At 32.3% G+C, this 22,327-nt stretch overlaps 1 protein-coding gene across 1 annotated transcript in view; it reads left to right on the top strand.

Annotated features, from left to right (window-relative positions):
- LOC142352100 (COP9 signalosome complex subunit 4-like) overlaps positions 1–22,327 on the top strand; it is a 42,178-nt gene that overhangs the window by 5,794 nt on the left and 14,057 nt on the right. The window contains exons 3-5 of the mRNA XM_075404471.1: positions 196–418; positions 989–1,243; positions 15,598–15,773. Coding sequence (XP_075260586.1) covers positions 196–418; positions 989–1,243; positions 15,598–15,773 — 654 coding nt within the window. The remainder of the gene's footprint in view (positions 1–195; positions 419–988; positions 1,244–15,597; positions 15,774–22,327) is intronic.

Genomic DNA, 22,327 nt, shown 5'->3' with positions numbered 1-22,327 from the left:
AAATTCTTTGATCAAATTTCACACCAACCAAATCTTGCAATTCCTAATTCCAAAAATTGTACAAAACTTATCCAAAATGTTTACAATTTTCTGATAATGAAACATACAATTCCTAATTTGATCCACCAAATTTCAAGAAAGCGAAAGGAACCGATGATAGTATCAGTGTAATCTTGATTTTTTTTTCTTTTTCAGGTTGGCATTAAGTTTGATGGTCAGAAGAAGTACACATCAGAATACAAAATGGAGACTTATTTGAAGATAGCGAGACTCTACTTAGAGGACGATGACCCAGTCGAAGCAGAGTCATACATCAACAGAAGTGGACTTTTGTGCCATGATGTGAAAAACGAAAAGCTAAATATTCTTTACAAAGTGTGCTATGCGAGGGTGCAAGACTATCGACGTAAATTTGTAGGTGAGCTACGTTTTCTAATCATGGGTATATTTGCCTATTGAAAAAATAGCCTTTTTGGAAACATTGTATGAAGCTTAGAGCTTTCGAGTGGCTGATAATTGCAGAAAATGAGAAATAGTGCAGTAAGCGTTTATAAAATCACTCTTGCCACCACCGCACTACCCTTCAGTTGTGACCATATGGCATCAATAGATAACTTAAAATTTAACTTTGTACAAATCAGAACGTTTTCTCCCGTGCCCCGTTCTGTTCGAAATTAACAATCCAGTAATCCACCAGCTCATGCGGATGCCACACATTGGCACTCAGATCTTATTGAATTAAGCCCAGTTTTGACCACTCTGTAAGTTGTTTTTGCTCGAGGCATTGGAATCAATATCTATGTGTTCATCAGAATGGCTTTTTTGTTCATGTATCTGGTCGATAATTGCTTGAATGGATTGAACTCAAGATTAACAGTAAGCACTACAATGGATTAGTTTTAGGCCATTCTGTTAAATGACCGAGATCGTTAGAGAAATATTGGTCCTGACTAGCTTTGAACAGTTTCAGGCTTTCTGACCGTTTTAGATGCTGCCCAACGTTATATCGAGATTTCTTTCAAAACAATCGTGGACCCATCGGAGAGAATCGAAGCCCTCAAGATGGCCATTGCATGTGCAATTCTAGCTGGTGCGGGTCAGCAGCGATCACGTATCTTGGCCACTCTGTATAAAGATGAAAGAAGCCAGCAAGTGGCATCATTCCCAATTTTGGAGAAAATGTATTTGGAAAGGATTATCAAAAGAGGCGATGATTTGAAAGATTTTGAAAATTCATTACAAGGTACTTGTTACACGAATTTGATCAATGTGAATAGAAAATTGCAGACATTTTTGGTCCACGAAATTTTACGGAGCCCTTATTATTTCGCGGTGGAGTTTTCTTTACTCCTCAATGTTCTTTCAAATTTCCTCCATTTGTGAAGCTCTTTTTGGTCAACCTTTAGGGCGGTGTAGTTGTATTGTAATGGAAATTATTGGAACTTTGCAAGCACATTTCTGATTTTGTTTTGCGCATAACATACAACGAGATGCAATAGTCTAGATAGCAGGAAAAGAATTTAGTAGTTATATGTAAGCAAGAGTGGGGGGGGGGGGTAAAAGGACGTACCTATGTATAAAGATTACCTATAGCCTATTTTCATCAATTATCCAAAGATGTACCTAAAAAAGAGAGTGAGAACAATAGACCTGTCATCTTATCGTAATTACCCAGGGGTAATTATCTTAATTACCCCAGGGAAATGCATCCAGTTTTCCGCTCTAATGCACTTCAGCTAATCTTATCTACTTAATAAAATATATCTGCAGAATTTTTTCTTTCATTCACTTCATTTACGCATAACTTTTTCAATTATCAAGAAATTTTTTAGTTTTTGATCATTAATGAAGTTTTGTTTCGAATAATTTCAATATATTGAAAATTTTTCACAAAATCTTCTGTAAATTTTTTTTGAAAATTTCCTTTTTTTAAAGTTTTTTTCACTCCTGATGATGTGAAAGTATGCAAGACCTTTTGGCAGTTTCTTTTCGTAGTTTCTGGTTTATTTCTCAGTAGTTTCAGTTTCGAAAACCCGAAACCATGAACAAATTTTTTCAGATATTGATGTTCAAATAATCGATTAAAATTTTTTAACTCAGATTTCAATGAAAAATACTAAAGCACAGAAAACCATCACTGAATTTTTTTTTTGTTTTTTCACAGTTTCAGATTCTGAAACCTTAAACTAAAATTTTTTTTTGGTCGAAAATTTATGTTACAGTACAACTTTAGAGGGTATTTTTCGAAGTGGAATTCAATGGTGGTAATTTCACGGTCAATTGTAGATTACGGCTTTGGGTTTTTTGTAGTTTTAGTTTCTCAAACCTCAAACTACAAAAAATTTTCTTCGAGACTGGTAAGCTATATCATCTCTCTATATGTTGTTTTTAAACAATGCATTTGATAGTGATTTCTTTGACCCTAAGAAGTTACAATTTTTGGGTTTTTGCGAAGTTTCAGCTTCTGAAACCTGAAACCTCGAACTATTTTTTTTTTGGAATTTTGTGTTACAGTACATCTTTATAGCGTAATTTCTAACGCAGAATTCAATGGATACAATTTAAAAATCGTGAAAAGAGGACAAGTTTTTTTGTTTTTCGAAGTTTTAGAATCTGCAAACTGAAACCTCAATTTTTTTTGGATTTGTGTGTTACAGTACAGCTTTATATTGTAATTTTTAAGGCAGAATGCACAGGGCATAATTTATAAGTCATTGGTAAAGTATAAGTTTTTAGAAAAAATACCCAATTATTGCCAAAAATTACCCAATTATTGCCGAAAAACCCAAATATTGGCAAAAAATCCCAGATTCTTGAAAAACAAACACTCAACCAATGTGAAAAATTCCCAACTATTGCCAACAGAGCCCAGGTCTTGGTGAAAAACACCCAATTCCTGATCCAAAATATCCAATTATTGTCAAAAATTTTCAAATATTTCCAAAAAAATCAAACTGTTGCCAAAAAAAAGAAAATACTAGCCCAAAAATATCTGTTTCTAGTCCAGAATTACGCAATTCATAGCAAAAATTCCAAATTATTACCAAAATATACTACTTTTTTTGCCAAAAATACCTAATTCCTGCGGAAAGGAACCCCGTTCTAGCAAAAAATATCCCAATACTTGCCACACAAAGAGACACAAATCTCGCCAGAAATACCCATTTTTACCACAAAGTAGCAAAATCTTGTCAAAAAATACCCAAATTGTAACCAAAATAACGAAATTTTATCAAATATTTATCTAAAATATATCAAAAATATATCAAAAATTAGACAACCTTGCATCATCTGTATTTCTCTAAGTTCTTACTAACAATCAAATTATTTAGTCATCTTAAAAACATCAGCATTTGAGATCATCTTTTGTAAGGCCGAATCTTCTCAGTTGATCGATATAGGTTTAATGAGCACAAATTTGTCACGAATTATTTGCTATTGTACAGAATTAATCGTTAAATGTTTGAGTTCAATCATAGTAATTTAACAATTACGTCCTATTATCTTCTCAATTACGAACAATTAGGTGATCTCATTTTTTGTAAGAAGGTCATTGAACTCTTTGGAACAAAATTTATTCCAGCTACGTCATATGATTGCTACAATTAGGGATACCTAGGTATTGAATGGGGTCACTGAACTCATGTGAACAAAAAATAATCCTTACTATTTACGATATTATTCTTACTTTATCGAAGCATACACAGCTCACGTGATCGAGATCGAGGTCTTAATCATAATAATGTAACAATTACGTCACTATTGCGTAATAATGATGTCATTTTTATTGTAGTGTACAAACAAAAATTGAACTCATTGTGCTTATTTTCCTTCTCTTCAACAACACAGCTGTAGTTAGTTTTTTCATTCTTTTTCGGAGACAATTTGAATCTCTTTTTCCTACAAACCTAAGTTGTCAGTAATAAACCTTTCAGTGGAGATTCTTCATCTCTATTACATCTTCCTATTTCCAGTTCCAGGTAAGTCACCTCTGTTATAAAATATGACAGCAGACCAGAAGAAACGAATGAAGGGCTATTATAATCATCGTACTCATTCACAAATAGCATATTAATTCTTCAGAGAGAAAGATTTTGGAATATCTGTAACTTCAGTTCTTTTAGGTGTTCAACCGTCTTCACCCAAAAAAGCCTGGAATAATGAATATCAAATCTCTGAAACTGAACAAAAATCCTTAAGGCCCACTTCTTCCCCGATTTCAATGATGTAGCAATTATAAAGGAGAGGAAGACGTGCTTCGGCTGGGTAGCTGATCCTCCATTCTCAATTCCGAGGCAGCTTCTGGTCTTCATTATTGCAATCCAGAATTTGCCTGAAGTCTCTGTTCGATACAAACAGTCAACTGTAGACTTCTACAAGAACCACTTCGAAAACTATACTTTACAAATCTCAGACAACATGGAACTTAGCAGATCGGTCCCTGCACAATTCTGTGATTATGAGTTGTCCTATAGACCAATGTATGAAAATCAATTGGGAGTCTTTGAGGAGGAAAGAGAACTTAAATATCTCTGGTGTGTGTTTGACGAGTATGACAATTTGCAGGAGCAGAAACCTGATCGGGATTGTGACGAGTGGGAAAATGGGTCATTGACAGAGAGTATTATCTCAAGAATAGAAGAAAAGAACGCACTTAAACCCAAGTTAGACTAACAATGCAGTCCCCTCTTCGTGTTTTTCTACCGAAACTGGACAAGATACAATGAAAGAAGTACAAGGAGCATCGACTGTTGAAAATATTTCTTTCAAGTCTGCCAGAACCATCCATAGTACTGTAGTCAATGATTATACAGATTACCAAGATCATATTTTATCTAATGAAGCAAGTGAAAAAATATCTGAAAAAACTGGCCTCAAATCTGAGCAACCAGCGTCTTGTACAAAAAAGACTGTCAAGAGAAGGGCTCCTGCTGTCAATAACTCTGAGAGAGTGGGAAGTAAAAATCCAGATGGTGATGAAAGCGAAGACAAAATGTGTCCTCCATCTCGCAAATTGAGACGAGCTGCTGAGTTGTATAGTAACTAAACTAGCAGGCTGAGAAATTATTTCTTCAATTGATTATTTGTTTTTATTTTCGGTATAATTTCAGATCCAAAACTACTATTTCCTGAGATGACTAATTGACTGGTTAGTTTGTAATATTCTGTTTTTACACTCAGAAAAAGCTGAATTTCACTTATGCTTTTGAATTGATACTTTGATAATATAGTTTAATTTAGTTTTAAAAATGTCTTTTCGAAATCAACTTTTATTTAAGGTTCAATTTTGAATTAAAATTTTTGACAAAAAATGCTTGTTTTTGTAATATGTTTTTTTTCAAAAGTGGCTGTTAACAACGAAAAAGGCTTGCTTTTGTAATATCTGTTTTTTCAAAAACGCGGGTTTTTTGGCCTCTGCAATACAATCCCGGCAGCTGATACTGGATGATGCAAAGCGATTGCAGTGATAATTTTGCAGCAAACTCCAGCAGCAATTTTTCCCACTAGATTGTTGCAATAAGCGTTCTGCCTTTGATAATAGAATACCTGGTCTTTTTAAAGAAGAATTTTTGGCAAAGAATTTTCAGATATGGATACTCATACAAATCGTTAAGTATAGAATTTACAATTTTTTTAAAAAAATTTGAAAACCTTTTGCATAATTTTTTACTGTTTTGAAAAAAAATTCTTTTACTATCCTATTTTTTTTAAGAAAAAGTCGTGTTTTTACAGAAGCTTTTTATTTTTCATTTTTCCATTTGTCAGTTTTTGCAGTTTTTTGATGTGAACTTTTGAATTGAATTATTTTTTTTGAAATGAACATCTTTTTTACTAAAATATTTTTTTTTTGAAAATTGCCGTTTTTTTCAAAATGTTTTTAACAAAAAATTGATGTTTTTTTATTTTTCTGTTTGACCATTTTTCAGTTTTTGAAGTTGTTTTCATGTAAAAATTTCAAATTAATTATTTTTTTAAAAAAGAAAATGTTTTACCAGAATAATTTTTCTTTCAAAAATGCCGTTTTTTACATAAGGTTTTTAACAAAAAAATGCAACTAAAGTTGTTTTTATTTTTCTATTTTTCTTTTCTGTTTTTGAAGTGTTTTATGCAAAATTTTTATTTTAATTAATTTTTTTCGAAAAAAAAAATGTTGTAATAGAATAATTTTTCTTTCAAAAATGCAGTTTTTTACATAAGGTTTTTAACAGAAAATGCAATCTTTGTTGTCTTTTATTTTTCTGTTTCTCTATTTTCAGTTTTTGACTTTTTTAATATAAAACTTTAATTGAATTATTTTTTTTTAATTGTTGTTTTACTAAATCATTTTTTTTTTCAAAAATGCCGTTTTATACATAATGTTTTTAACAAAAAATGTAAATTTTGGTGTTTTTTATATTTCTTATTCCATTTTTCAGTTTTTGAAGTTTTTTTCATGTAAACTTCTCAATTTATTCATTTTTTAAAAAAGTGATTTTTTTTCTAGAATAGTTTTTCTTTCAAGAATGTCGTTTTTTACATAATGTTTTAAACAAAAAATTCAACTTGTGTTGTTTTTTCTTCTATTTTTCCTTTTTTTTCAGTTTTTGAACTTTTTTATGTAAAATTTTAAATTTAATTAATTTTTTTTTGAAAAAACAAGTTTTACTAGAATAATTTTTCTTTTAAAAATGCCGTTTTTTACATAAGGTTTTTAACAAAAAATGCAACTTGTGTTGTTTTCTGTTTTTCTATTTGTCCTTTTCTGTTTTTGAAGTTTTTTATGTAAAATTTTTAATTTAATTAATTTTTTTTGAAAAATAAATGCTTTACCATAATAATTTTTCTTTCAAAAATGCCGTTTTTTACATAAGGTTTTTAACAAAAAATGCAATTTTTGTTGTTTCTTATTTTTCTATTTTTCAGTTTTTGAATTTTTTTATGCAAAATTTTTAATTGAATTTTTTTTTCAAAAATTTTGTTTTACTAAAACATTTCTTTTTTCAAAAGGCCGTTTTTTACATAATGTTTTTAACAATATATGTAAAATTTGATGTTCTTTATATTTCTGATATTCCTTTTTTCACTTTTTGAAGTTTTTTTCATGTAAAATATTTAAATTAATTATTTATTTTAAAAAGATAATGTTCTACTGGAATATTTTTTCTTTCGAAAATGTCGTTTTTTACATAAGGTTTTAAACAAAAAAATGCAACTAAGGTTGTTTTTATTTTTCTATTTTTCTTTTCTGTTTTTGAAGTGTTTTATGCAAAATTTTTATTTTAATTAATTGTTGGAATAAAAGATCGTTGGGCGCGCAGAGCGTGCCTCGCGGCAGAGCCGCGATCAACGTTCTTTTATTTCCGAACAACATCCAGAGATGCACGCTAGGGATGCTTGAAGTCAGTAATTGTCACCAGGCGACAACGGTACCCCGGGGTTTACTCTGAGGTTTGTTTGTCATGAGACGATGAGTAAATTGGAAATTCTTAAGAAAAATATGATATTAATAAAAATGTAATAGTTTAAAATGAAAAAATATTAGAAATAAGTTTGTCATCAATAGCTTGATTTGTTATAGATTTACGCAGATTTTATCAATAAGTGTAATAATTTGTAATAAATAAGTGTAATAGATAATTGATTTTTGTAATAATTGTAATAAATTGATTTTTACAATTTTCGTCTTCGCTAAAAAATTGCAAAAATTTCAAGTGCTGAAAAATGGAAATATAGAATAAGAAAAACATCCGAACGTACATTTTTTGTTGAAAACATTATGTAAAAAACGACATTTGAAAAAAATTGTTTTAGTATAACAATATTCTTCAAAAAAATTAATTCAATTAAAAATTTTACAAGAAAAAATTTCAAAAACTTAAAAAAGGAAAAATAGAAAAATAAAAAAAAATAAAAATTGAAAATTTTGTTTAAAACCTTATGTGAAAAACGACATTTTCGAAAGAAAAAATATCCTAGTAGAACATTATCTTTTTAAAATAAATAATTAATTTAAATATTTTTTATGAAAAAAACTTCAAAAAGTGAAAATGGAATATCAGAATTATAAAAAACATCAAGTTTTACATATATTGTTAAAAACATTATGTAAAAAACGGCCTTTTTGAAAAAAGAAATGTTTTAGTAAAACAAAATTTTTGAAAAAAAAATATTTCAATTAAAAATTTTGCATAAAAAAATTCAAAAACTGAAAAATAGAAAAATAAGAAACAACAAAAATTGCATTTTTTGTTAAAAACCTTACGTAAAAAATTGCATTTTTGAAAGAAAAATTATTCTGGTAAAGCATTTATTTTTCAAAAAAAATTAATTAAATTAAAAATTTTACATAAAAAACTTCAAAAACAGAAAATGCAACTTGTGTTGTTTTCTGTTTTTCTATTTTTCAGAAAAACAGAAAACAACACAAGATGCATTTTTTGTTAAAAACCTTATGTAAAAATGGCATTTTTAAAAGAAAAATTATTCTAGTAAAACTTGTTTTTTCAAAAAAAAATTAATTAAATTTAAAATTTTACATAAAAAAGTTCAAAAACTGAAAATAGAGAAAAAGAAAAATAAAAAACAACAAAAATTGCATTTTTTGTTAAAAACCTTATGTAAAAAACGGCATTTTGGAAAGAAAAATTATTCTGGTAAAATATTTTCTTTTTTAAAAAAATAATGAATTTGAAAATTTAACATGAAAACTTCAAAAACTGAAAAATGCTCAAACAGAAAAATGAAAAAAACATCAAGATTTACATTTTTTGTTAAAAACGTTTTGAAAAAACGGCAATGCTAAAAAAAAATATTTTAGCAAAAAAGATGTTCATTTCAAAAAAAAAAATAATTCAATTCAAAACTTCACATCAAAAAGTTGCAAAAACTGACAAATGGAAAAATGAAAAATAAAAAGCTTCTGTAAAAACACGACTTTTTCTAAAAAAAACTAGGATAGTAAAAGAACTTTTTTCAAAACAGTAAAAAATTATGCAAAAGGTTTTCAAATTTTAAAAGTGTAAATTCTATACTTAACGATTTGTATGAGTATCCATATCTGAAAATTCTTTGCCAAAAATTCTTCTTTAAAAAGACCAGGTATTCTATTATCAAAGGCAGAACGCTTATTGCAACAATCTAGTGGGAAAAATTGCTGCTTGAGTTTGCTGCAAAATTATCACTGCAATTGCTTTGCATCATCCAGTATCAGCTGCCGGGATTGTATTGCAGAGGCCAAAAAAAACCCGCGTTTTTGAAAAAAACAGATATTACAAAAGCAAGCCTTTTTTGTCGTTAACAGCCACTTTTGAAAAAAACATATTACAAAAACAAGCATTTTTTGACATAAATTTTAATTCAAAATTGAACTCTAAAAATTGATTTCGAAAAGAAATTTTTAAAACTCAATTAAACTATAGTATCAAAGTATCAATTCAAAAGCATACGTGAAATTCAGTTTTTTCTGAGTGTAAAAACAGAATATTACAAATTAACCAGTCAATTAGTCATCTCAGGAAATAGTAGTTTTGGATCTGAAATTATACCGGAAATAAAAACAAATAATCAATTAAAGAAATAACCTCTCAGCCTGCTAGTTTAGTTACTATACAACTCAGCAGCTCGTCTCAATTTGCGAGATGGAGGACACATTTTGTCTTCGCTTTCATCACCATCTGGATTTTTACTTCCCACTCTCTCAGGGTTACTGACAGCTGGAGCCCTTCTCTTGACAGTCTTTTTTTGTACAAGACGCTGGTTGCTCAGATTTGAGGGCAGTTTTTTCAGTTATTTTTTCACTTGCTTCCATAGATAAAATATGATCTTGGTAATCTGTATAATCATTGACTATAGTACTATGGGTGGTTCTGGCAGACTTGAATGAAATATTTTCAACAGTCGATGCTCCTTGTACTTTTTTCATTGTATCTTGTCCAGTTTCGGTAGAAAAACACGAAGAGGGGACTGCCTTGTCAGATTTTTTGTTGTCTAACTTGGGTTTAAGTGCGTTCTCTTCTTCTATTCTTGCGATAATACTCTCTGTCAATGACCCATTTTCCCACTCGTCACAATCCCGATCAGGTTTCTGCTCCTGCAAATTGTCATACTCGTCAGACACACACCAGAGAAATTTAAGTTCTCTTTCCTCCTCAAAGACTCCCAATTGATTTTCATACATTGGTCTATAGGACAACTCATAATCACAGAATTGTGCAGGGACCGATCTGCTAAGTTCCATGTTGTCTGAGATTTGTAAAGTTTAGTTTTCGAAGTGGTTCTTGTAGAAGTCTACAGTTGACTGTTTGTATGGAACAGAGACTTCAGGCAAATTCTCGATTGCAATAATGAAGACCAGAAGCTGCCTCGGAATTGAGAATGGAGGATCAGCTACCCAGCCGAAGCACGTCTTCCTCTCCTTTATAATTGCTACATCATCATTGAAATCGGGGAAGAAGTGGGCCTTAAGGATTTTTGTTCAGTTTCACAGATTTGATATTCATTATTCCAGGCTTTTTTGGGTGAAGACGGTTGAACACCTAAAAGAACTGAAGTTACAGATATTCCAAAATCTTTCTCTCTGAAGAATTAATATGCTATTTGTGAATGAGTACGATGATTATAATAGCCCTTTATTCGTTTCTTCTGGTCTGCTTTCATATTTTATAACAGAGGTGACTTACCTGGAACTGGAAATAGGAAGATGTAATAGAGATGAAGAATCTCCACTGAAAGGGTTTTTACTGACAACTTAGGTTTGTAGGAAAAAGAGATTCAAATTGTCTCCGAAAAAGAATGAAAAAACTAATTACAGCTGTGTTGTTGAAGAGAAGGAAAATAAGCACAATGAGTTCAATTTTTGTTTGTACACTACAATAAAAATGACATCATTATTACGCAATAGTGACGTAATTATTACATTATTATGATTAAGACCTCGATCACGTGAGCTGTGTATGCTTCGATAAAGTAAGAATAATATCGTAAATAGTAAGGATTATTTTTTGTTCACATGAGTTCAGTGACCCCATTTAATACCTAGGTATCCCTAATTGTAGCAATCATATGACGTAGCTGGAATAAATTTTGTTCCAAAGAGTTCAATGACCTTCTTACAAAAAATGAGATCACCTAATTGTTCGTAATTGAAAAGATAATAGGACGTAATTGTTAAATTACTATGATTGAACTCAAACATTTAACGATTAATTCTGTACAATAGCAAATAATTCGTGACAAATTTGTGCTCATTAAACCTATATCGATCAACTGAGAAGATTCGGCCTTACAAAAGATGATCTCAAATGTTGATGTTTTTAAGATGACTAAATAATTTGATTGTTAGTAAGAACTTAGAGAAATACAGATGATGCAAGGTTGTCTAATTTTTGTTATTTTTTAGATAAATATTTGATAAAATTTCGTTATTTTGGTTACAATTTGGGTATTTTTTGACAAGATTTTGCTACTTTGTGGTAAAAATGGGTATTTCTGGCGAGATTTGTCTCTTTGTGTGGCAAGTATTGGGATATTTTTGCTAGAACGGAGTTCCTTTCCACAGGAATTAGGTATTTTTGGCAAAAAAGTAGTATATTTTGGTAATAATTTGGAATTTTTGCTATGAATTGCGTAATTCTGGACTATAAACAGATTTTTTTGGGCTAGAATTTTCTTTTTTTGGCAACAGTTTGATTTTTTTTGGAAACATTTGAGTATTTTTGACAAAAATTGGATATTTTGGGTCTAGAATTTGGTGTTTTTCACCAAGACCTTGGTTCTGTTGGCAATAGTTAGGAATTTTTCACAATGGTTGAGTGTTTGTTTTTGAAGAATGTGGGATTTTTTTGCCAATAATTGGGTTTTTTCGGCAATAATTGGGTAATTTTTGGCAATAATTGGGTATTTTTTCCAAGAACTTATACTTTACCAATGACTTACAAATTATGCCCTGTGCATTCTGCCTTAAAAATTACAATATAAAGATGTACTGTAACACACAAATCCAAAAAAAATTTGAGGTTTCAGGTTGCAGAATCTAAAACTTCGAAAAACAAAAAAACTTGTCCCCTTTTCATGATTTTTAAATTGTATCCATTGAATTCTGCGTTAGAAATTACGCTATAAAGATGTACTGTAACACAAAATTCTAAAAAAAAAGTTCGAGGTTTCAGGTTTCAGAAGCTGAAACTTCGCAAAAACCGAAAAATTGTAACTCCTTAGGGTCAAAGAAATCACTATCAAATGCATTGTTTAAAAACAACATATAGAGAGATGATACAGCTTACCATTCTCGAAGAAAATTTTTTGTAATATGAGGTTTGAGAAACTAAAACTACAAAAAACCCAAAGCCATAATCTACAATTGACCGTGAAATTACCACCATTGAATTCCACTTCGAAAAATACCCTCTAAAGTTGTACTGTAACATAAATTTTCGACCAAAAAAAAATTTTAGTTTAAGGTTTCAGAATCTGAAACTGTGAAAAAACAAAAAAAAATTCAGTGATGGTTTTCTGTGCTTTAGTATTTTTCATTGAAATCTGAGTTAAAAATTTTTAATCGATTATTTGAACATCAATATCTGAAAAAATTTGTTCATGGTTTCGGGTTTTCGAAACTGAAACTACTGAGAAATAAACCAGAAACTACGAAAAGAAACTGCCAAAAGGTCTTGCATACTTTCACATCATCAGGAGTGAAAAAAACTTTAAAAAAATGAAATTTTCAAAAAAAAAGTTACAGAAGATTTTGTGAAAAATTTTCAATATATTGAAATTATTCGAAACAAAACTTCATTAATGATCAAAAACTAAAAAATTTCTTGATAATTGAAAAAGTTATGCGTAAATGAAGTGAATGAAAGAAAAAATTCTGCAGATATTTTTTTATTAAGTAGATAAGATTAGCTGAAGTGCATTAGAGCGGAAAACTGGATGCATTTACCTGGGGTGATTAAAATAATTACCCCTGGGTAATTACGATAAGATGACAGGTCTATTGTTCTCACTCTCTTTTTTAGGTACGTCTTTGGAAAATTGATGAAAATAGGCTATAGGTAATCTTTATACATAGGTACGTCCTTTTACCCCCCCCCCCCCCCACTCTTGCTTACATATATCTACTAAATTCTTTTCCTGCTATCTAGACTATTGCATCTCGTTGTATGTTATGCGCAAAACAAAATCAGAAATGTGCTTGCAAAGTTCCAATAATTTCCATTACAATACAACTACACCGCCCTAAAGGTTGACCAAAAAGAGCTTCACAAATGGAGGAAATTTGAAAGAACATTGAGGAGTAAAGAAAACTCCACCGCGAAATAATAAGGGCTCCGTAAAATTTCGTGGACCAAAAATGTCTGCAATTTTCTATTCACATTGATCAAATTCGTGTAACGGCCAATTTTGTTTTCCCAATCCATTCATAGTTCATTCTAGGTCTAGTTTTTTGTTTAATCTAAATTTCAATTTCTCGCTATGGTTTTTTTGTTCACATGCGGCATTTTGACATTGATTTTCTTTTTTTTAATTTTTTATATGATTTTTTTTAGAAATGGTTTTCCCAATTCACTCTTAGTCCGTTCTAGGTCTAATTTTTTGTTTAGTCAATGACAATTTTTTGAATTGTACGTCAGCACTTGTCCTGCTATGTTTTTTTAAGACCTGTTCACACATTTTCATGATTTTTGAAATCAAATCGGAGTACTGATTTTGGTCTCGCTGAAACAGGAAGTGGAGCGAAAATGCAAGTGGTTTTGCGGCGTGAATTGTTTTCGTTATAATTTCAACATAGAGTAAGAATCCAAAGATTGAACAAAAATTTGCTTTCTTGCTAGTTGTTTTTTGTTCACATGCGGCATTTTGACATTGATTTTCTGTTTTTTTTAATAATTTTTTATCTGATTTTTTAAGGAATGGCTTTTCCAATTCTTTCATTGTCCGTTCTATGTTTAGTTTTTAAACCAATGAAAAATCTGTGAAATGTACGCCATGACTTGTCCTGCTATGTTTTTTTCTTTCGCGTGATTAAGTTCTTAGTCACGCGTGAATTACCTCTTTCTCAAAAATGATTTCCTCACTTTGAAATTGGCTTTTCTTTACTTTTAATCAAAGAGATAAGGTCAGGTGAATGTGTGCCAATCTAAATGAAGGTTTTTTGAGAGTAGCTAATAGAGGCAGCAATAACTTATACAGATTCTTTATCCAAATAACGTTTCATCCTTTAATGAAAAGAGCAATTTTTTGTCTGTCTTTTTACATTTTTTTGAGATTGCGGATCTATGAAGCTTTGTTGCGGCTATTTTCTGGCAGTTTGACTGCTATATTTCAAAAATTGTTCGATTTGACCTCTTAATTGACTTCTTCACGCTCGGCTTCTTGATTTTTGTGTGACCTTATTGAAATGGCTCTTCAGAATTTTAGTCTCTTGCTGAAAACAAAAGGAATTGTAAGATAGGAAATTACAACGGCATCTTAGCCGTATGGGTAATGATTGATATAGTGCCGCAGAGGTATCGGGTTTGAGCCCCTCCCTAGTCGGAATTTGTCGCACACAAAAATATATCTAGGCTAAAGCCCCTCTGAATAAAATTACCCAGCCTGTGGTTCGAGAGGAATTTGTCCGACATTAGCCGGTTTGTGTTTTAGTTTTATACAACTTGTTTTATAGCACTGCCTAAAAATAGTATAGCTTGATTTTGTTTTTCAATTTTTTTATATGCAAACGGGTTTTTACATTTATGAAAAGAGCTGATTGTTCCTCTACGTTCCTCTATAAACTATATTGTTCGTAGATTAATTTTTCAAAAGAATCGTTTTTGTAGATATCTCTTGTTAATGTGCGAGTTTCTGTTGGCTCACGAATTTTAATAGGCGAGGGATCGTATTGACCTCATCCTGGTAATTTTTGGTTCGTCATAATTGTGAATTTAAGCGAACATTTGATATGCTTCAAGCCGTCGAAACAGAACAACATTTCTTAAATTCTACCACTCAACTGCTTAATTGGTGTGCTTAACTTGATTTGATAGGTTCTCTGGCATGAGTTCTTATGTAAACGTTGTTGAGTTTTTTGATCATACATGACTTACCTCTTTCGAAAAAAACTTCTACTCTTTTGTACAGTTTAAGTTGATGATATTGACCTTTGATTACTTGAGAGATATCGATGCGCGTAATTTGAATTGAAGTTAAGGATAGAACTGGAAAACAGATAGATTTTTTTAAGGAAAACGTTTATTTGTCTCTCCTGTGAATAGTGTCCGCCTCCTTTAAATTTTGTTTACTCCATGAAATCTCTGCTTAGTTGTTTAGTTGCTCTCAAACTATGTTTGAAGCAATTATTGTAAATGTGTTTGTCTTTTTATGCAACATTTTTGCTTGATCGTTTTCTATGTACTCTAAAGAGGTTAAGGGTTAAGTGTAGGTTCCGTGAGACCCCCACGTTTTGGGTTGTAGTGAATTGCTGAATCTATTTTATTATTAATAACCATTTTTATGATTATGGTGATATTTTCTGATGCTAAGACGATGAAGATCCTTTGTTGTAGATCGCGGTTTGGATAATTGATCGATTTCGACCTGGAGTCTTGTCATTATTGTATGTGTATGTTCCTGTTTCAGCCCATCAGAAAGCACTGACTGCTGACAACATAACAATACTTGAGAGTGCAGTCATAGAACACAATTTGCTCTCAGCCAGTAAGCTGTACGTGAACATATCTTTTGATGAGTTGGGTGCTCTACTTGGAGTGTCCGCTGAAAATGCAGAGAAGTTTGCTTCACAGATGATTTCAGAGGCTAGTTTTTCTTTTTCAAAATGTTTGCCTTGTCAGGTGTTCAGCAAATATAAAAACCGATATCGTCAGTCGAACTGAACTGCTCTCAAATCCTGGTGAGGTTTGATATTAGTCAACTGAAACTTAGGGAGACTAGCCTCCAAGTTGGGGTGGGGGTGGGGGGGATAACTGCTCAAAACTTGCTCCTTGCGCCATGAATTTATTTTCCGCAGTAGTTTTTTGGTGCACCGTACGAGAAAATATCTAATAGAACTGCAGCGATATCTGCTGGCTTTACCAGTCTTTCTTCTGATGAAGCAAATTAGCCAGACAAAAATTTGCTGGAAAAGTCCAACATGGCACAATAAGGTGTTGAAAACCGCGTCGTTTGAGAGTAGTTAAGCATTCTACGAGGGTTATATAGCTTACATTTTGTTATTTGCAATGCAAATATGTTTTGGTTGCACAGAGCAGGTAGCCGATCAAAAAGCACACTTCCTGGCCTTGATTTAAAATCATGTAAGGTGCAGTCTTAATGCGCATAAATGGCCATCAAAATCAGCTAGTGATCTACTTTTTTTTAAAAAAAAACTGTAGCACCTTCACTTCAGTATTCGGTCATATGCCGCACGTGAATACAGGTGTTTAGGTCAATCTGATGAACAGAATTCGAAAGCAGAAGAAAGTTTCAGAATGATTTTTGTTCTGTTCATACAATGCTCTGATAGAGAGAGAAAAGTAGGAGTGAAAATTTCTAAAAGCGATATCAGATTTCGTTAATCACGTGCGGCATTTCCAAAGCATTTATGTAGCCGCAAAGCTGTAAGCTGAGCGGAGCTATATTGCGGTGCTCTTGGTTTTTTGTTTAGTCATTCATTAATTAATGTCTGTTGCCAAAACAAAATCTAAGATGAAGTGTAACAAGGGAACTGGAGTGGTAGCCAAGTGGTCAAAGTCTTCTGTACGCCTGGGATTTGGGTTCGAACCTCTGCGTTGTCAATACTTTTTTACACCCAAAATTGTTTTCAATGAATTTGCATTTTGAATTATTTTTTGGGTGGTCGTGATAGCCTTTTTTCAAGTCATTTTGTATCTGTTTCTAGCTGTATTTTGCGGCACACAAGTCTATTTCGCAGATCTTCCGGTAGTCTGCCGGCTATGTTTTTAATTGCTCTCGAACGAAGTTTGAAGCAATTATTGTAAACTTGTTGGTCTTTATGCAAAATTTACGCTTGACCATTTTAACTTTTCGAGTGATCTTTGCGCCCTTGATTTTTTAGTTTTGCTTGATCTAAATTTCTCTCACTTGTTAGCAGCTGAACTCAAGTGGCAGCAGTTCACCAATAAAAGTCAAATGAAAAAAGCGTCGAAATTGGTGGTTTTTAGTGGTATAACAATCTCTGAAGACGTCATTTGAAGCTTACCTTAGTGCATAAAGTTACCACCGACCAGACTGAAGCATGCGTCTATAGACTCGAGCTGCCACTAGACGTTCTTCCGACGTTAATCTGTTATATTTTTAGATCATTATCTGTGGCTCAATTGATTATTTTCACAAGTTCACAATTAATGGTAGGCTTGGGACTGTTTTCGAACAATTTAAGAATTTCAAATGAAATTTTGAGGTTCGTACTGTCATTCTGCCATTCTAGATGAATGGAGCGTTTTCTATTTCATTTTCTAACCTTTTTACATTATCTTGTGAGTTATGTAGTGAGAATTATATATTATGTTTTTTCTGGTTGAGCAAACTGATTAATTTAAGTCTAATGTCGGAGTTTTATTGTTCGTTTTAGATGTTTTCTTAATAACTTTTCTTTATTTTTGTGTTCTTCAAAATTTTTCTTCTAAATTAAAGTTTTGGACTGTGTTACTGGAGGGAGACACCTGATTATTTGATACAACTTGTTTTTTCAAAAACTACTGAATTTTGTTTTTTCGCCTTTAGTGTGTGCTTTATGTTTTGCGTAATTTGGGTAGTCACATTTGTAGTCATTGATTTAGTACAGATATCAGCAGAACATTTTTTGAACAATTTTTGAGACTTCGCGTCTTTGATTGAAGTCGTACCCACTCTACTTAATCCCCACCCCTCACCTACCCCCTGCTCCCCCTATCTAGCCCCCTTCGCCCCACCTAAAAACTTGTCTGCTATAATAAAATACCTCCAATAGTTTTATGAAGTCTTTAACTTGCATTTTTCTGTCCTTTGATTTTTTAAAAAATTTATGTTAAGGTGGTTTAAATTTGAAATCGGCTGGTCCTCTGAATTGTTTCGGGTATTCTACAAGCTAATGGAGTGTGTTCATAGCTTCAACTTATAACATTGACCTCTCTATAATTGCCTATACTATACGTCTATCATGGTTTCAGCTATACTGCAAATTAGTAGTTTTTGGGAACATAACTCACGAAAATTAAGCAAAATTGTTAAGGCTTATTATTTTTTTAAAAAGTTTTCATTCTTGTGTTTCCTAGTTACAATGTGCCCATCTTTGTTTTCACTTTCTGGGAGGTTTATGCGTAGAACGCAAAATTTTTTTTTTTTGCTTTCATGAACACGACGAAACTCATTAGTTAATTTGTATGAAGTTGGTTTATTTTGCTTCTGCTTGTTTTTTGTTGTATTAAGCCTGGTTTTTACTGGGTCTTTATTCCCATTATTGGTTTTAATGGGAAGTATTGGCTCTCAATACTTAACTTTAAAAATGTCTACAATTTAAATGTTCTGTGTTTTGTACAAATTTGTTATTGTATGTTCGTCTGATTGGCTCGTAAATGATTTGGCTTGACATTGAAATTAGAAATTGTCAAGTTTTCCACTTGAATCTGTGGATTTCAATTAAATGCTGGTCCTACTATGTTACTCATTTCGTTTTTATCTTTAGATCACGTTTTTATTTACAAAAGTCACAATTTTTACTCGTGATTTTTCACTTGCCTCACTCACTGTTTCATCTGAATTGGGTTTAGATTTCATTCAAACAAATTAAGTGTAGTGAATTTAGTGAATACTGTCAAGGTCAGATGGGCAAAATCAAAAGAAACCGGATAAACCGTTAAAGGCGGCTCATTAAGTATGTTCATTAACACATTTTTAAGTGGATTAAAAATGTATAGTTTATCAGAGCCGGTTGCTACCTGGCAATAAGTATTCAAATTAATAGCGTTCAGTTTGGAAGCAGCAATTAGTGCAGCTGTATAGTCATGTAACTGCAACTGCACTGCACACCAGAATAGAATCGTTTTTGTCACTTAGAAAGAAGGCTCTCAATTTGTAACTCTTCTTTCTCTTTCAATCCCGATTGGCGTCAAGGTGTTAACTGTGGCTATTTACTGGCAATCTGCCGGCTTTGTCAGCCAATGTCGGTAAGGGCGTCCTTGGTGGCTATTTTGATGCGGTTGCTAGAATTGCTAGAAATCACGTTGCAGTTGAATGATCCATGGGTGAGCTCTTTATCGAAAGAAAATTTTTCTCCTTATTTGATTAGTTAATTAATGTTCTAATGAAGGGGAAGAATAAGTTATTTAAAAGATATCTGGGCAGTTGACTAGTCAAAGACACTGTTAAAATTAAACGCGTTGTTCGTGGCTTAAGTTTGGCTTCTTTTTCTAGAAACTCACTTTTTTTCATTCAAGCATTACCCATGTAGATAACGCTTTAATAGTACTTAATGTATAGTAAGTGGTAACCGTCCGTGGTTTTTATTCAAGTCTTTATTCGCGTTTAACTGTCAGACGTGTTCCCCATTTTTGTTTCTAGGGTGACTGACTGGTTCGACTGTTTGTTGGGAGACCCAAGATAAAATGGTAGAACCTGAGAGAATTAACTCACGATGAAACAATTTTAGAGGTCTGAAGAGGCTAATTGTTAGCTTCTTTACGTTACAGCTTCGTTTTTTGTGGCTTTCTCAAGTTTCAGAAAATAAATAAGGTTCTGCATAATGTAAAAGATTGTGATTTTAACATTTTTTCTTTCTACTTTTGAAAAACTTATTGCTGTAAGGAGCCAATTAAAGTTGGAGTTGTGAAAATTGGATTTAAAATTGAAGGGGGTCTTGCTTTGTGAATTTTTATACTCTTAATTTTTAAGCACACCGGAATAGAAAAAAGGCTGTCAATTTGTAACCCGCAATCTGCCGGCTTTGTCTTCCGATGTCAGTAAGGGCGTCTTCATTGGTGGCTATTTTGCTGTGGTTGCTGGAGTTGCTGAGGAATTGATTCGGTTGCTAGAATTTAAGTTGCAGTTGAATGAACAACGGGTGGGCTGTTTATCGAAAGAAATTTTTCTCGTAATTTGTTAGTCACTGAATGTTCTAATGAAAAGGAAGTTAGTATGAGAAAACACTGCGCGACCCAATTTCTGGATAGGGGTTTCCTTGTTTACGCGTGGGAATTTGACTTCTATTTTCACTACCTTTTTTTCGCGGTGTTTCCTAGTCCAGACCTAGTGGTTTTCCCAGTCCAGTCCTAGTACTTTATAGTTGAAGTGTTTTGGTTAGTCAATACAAAATTTCGATTTGTAGTTCGGGGTTCTCCTGTTTTGTCACAATTCAAAGAATTTGAATTGTTTTGGGTTGCTGTCGTTTTTACTACTCGAAGAGTCGTTATGGTTTTCTGAGCAAGAAAACCGGAAGTCAGGGAGTAAATTAAGTTCAAAAAAGTCGTTTCAGTGACAAATTTTGAGAAGCCAAGAACAGAGAGAGAGAGAGAGAGAGAGAGAGAGAGAGAGAGAGAGAGAGAGTGAGAGAGAGAGAGAGGGAGGGAGGGAGAGGGAGAGGGAGAGAGAGAGAGAGAGAGAGAGAGAGAGAGAGAGAGAGAGAGAGAATATTTTGTTAATGCCTTCTATTAAAATATTAAAATCCAGCGAGAAACGTATGGGTAAAAAAATTTTTGATTAAGCGAGCGATTTTTTTTTGGTTCACGTGCGGCTTTATCAAGTTGTTTGTTTTTAATAGCCGCCTTCAGCCTCTCAAATGGCTATTATTTAGATTCTCTCCTTTTTTCAATTCGCGTTACCTTTTGATCAAGTTTTCGTTTTACTTAAGTCACAATTGTCGCGTTTGACTTTTGACTTACCTCACTCACTGTTTAAACCGAATAGATTCTGAATTCTTTCACGCATTGAATTACGTATTGTGAATGCGGTCAATGTCGAAAGAGCAAAATCAAAAGAAACGGGATAAACCGATAAAGCCCGGTCATTAAGTCATAGCGCATTAGGTTACCAAAGTTCATTAGAGCGATTACTAGCTGATATTGGTATTAAGCTTAATACCCTTCAGTATAGAGGCTGAAGTAAGTATAAGTTTAAAATGTAACTAAAACTCCACGCTGAAATAGAACAAATTTAGGAAAAATTTTTTGTCAATTTCTATCCTTTTTTTCTATTTCAATCCCGATGTGCGTTTAGCGCATCAACGGCGGCTATTTTCCGGCAATCTGCTGGCTATGTTTTGTTTTTAATAGCCGCCCTCATCTTCTCAGCCGGCTATTATAGCGCTCCTTTTTTTACTTCGTCGAATAAAAAAATGTTTTGCTTTACCTCATTTTGCCGCTTTTTCAACATTTTGCGTGATATCTTGTTGACTTCTCTAGGCTAGTTTCTCTATTCTCTCATTCTGCTAAAAGTGATTTTGAACATCCGTTGCTCAGCAAAGCAATTCAAAATGAACAGAGTCAGTATAAAAAATTGAAGTCAGAAATAGAAAAGGGATAAACCCATAAAGCCCAATTTTAGATGCCCGCTATTTGAACGTCGTTCCTATAAGTCTTAGTTACCATCTCTAATGCTTATTGGTATTGATAGTAGCCCCTGTACCCTCTCTCTAGGAAACAGAAGTACGTTATGTTCAACTACGAAATGCCATCAAAATAAATCGGACTTAAAAAATGTTTTTGTACAAAAATATTTTTTTTCAATATCTTCTATTCTTTCAATCCCAATCATGCTTATTAGAATCAACGGCGGCTATTTTCCGGCAATCTGCCGGGTATGTTTTTCTTTTCTTCTGTTTTAACCAGATTCGTCAATTGGGTCAGCAGTGGTCATTTTCTGGCAATTTGTTGACTGTATTTTGTTTTTATTTTTGCGAAAGCTGAGCGGAGCTATTATCGGTAGTTTTTCATGTGTTGTCTAAAAAGTTAATATGAACTAAAGTTATCATTTTACTGTTTTGACATGGTTTCGTTGGGTTTTGCAATTAATATGAGCTTTACGATAGTTTGAAGGAGTTTCAACTAAATCTCCGGTTTGAAGGATATTTTAGTAATTTTTGGCCCATTTTTATGTTTTATTGTTTTCAAAATAAATTCAAGCTCTGTAACAAATTAAGTACTCGGTATTTTGTACTAACCTTTGATGTCTTTTGAAGTTTGAGGAAAACTTGAAGTGTTTTTTTATGATTTCTTATGGTTTTTCCGCTTTATTCAAAAATTAGAGAGAGGTTTATGTTTGGAATGTACTTTTTTATGTAAGCAGTGAAGTTGTCTCTTTTGCATGAATTAATGTTTAATTGCTCTCAAACGAAGTTTGTAGCAATTATATTAGTCCTGTCGGTCTTTTTTTATGCGAT

Source organism: Convolutriloba macropyga, chromosome 13 (assembly GCF_964194025.1).
Source record: "Convolutriloba macropyga chromosome 13, txConMacr16.3, whole genome shotgun sequence".
In the NCBI taxonomy this organism is placed as follows: domain Eukaryota; kingdom Metazoa; phylum Xenacoelomorpha; order Acoela; family Convolutidae; genus Convolutriloba; species Convolutriloba macropyga.
This window is presented reverse-complemented; position numbering and strand designations above follow the sequence as displayed.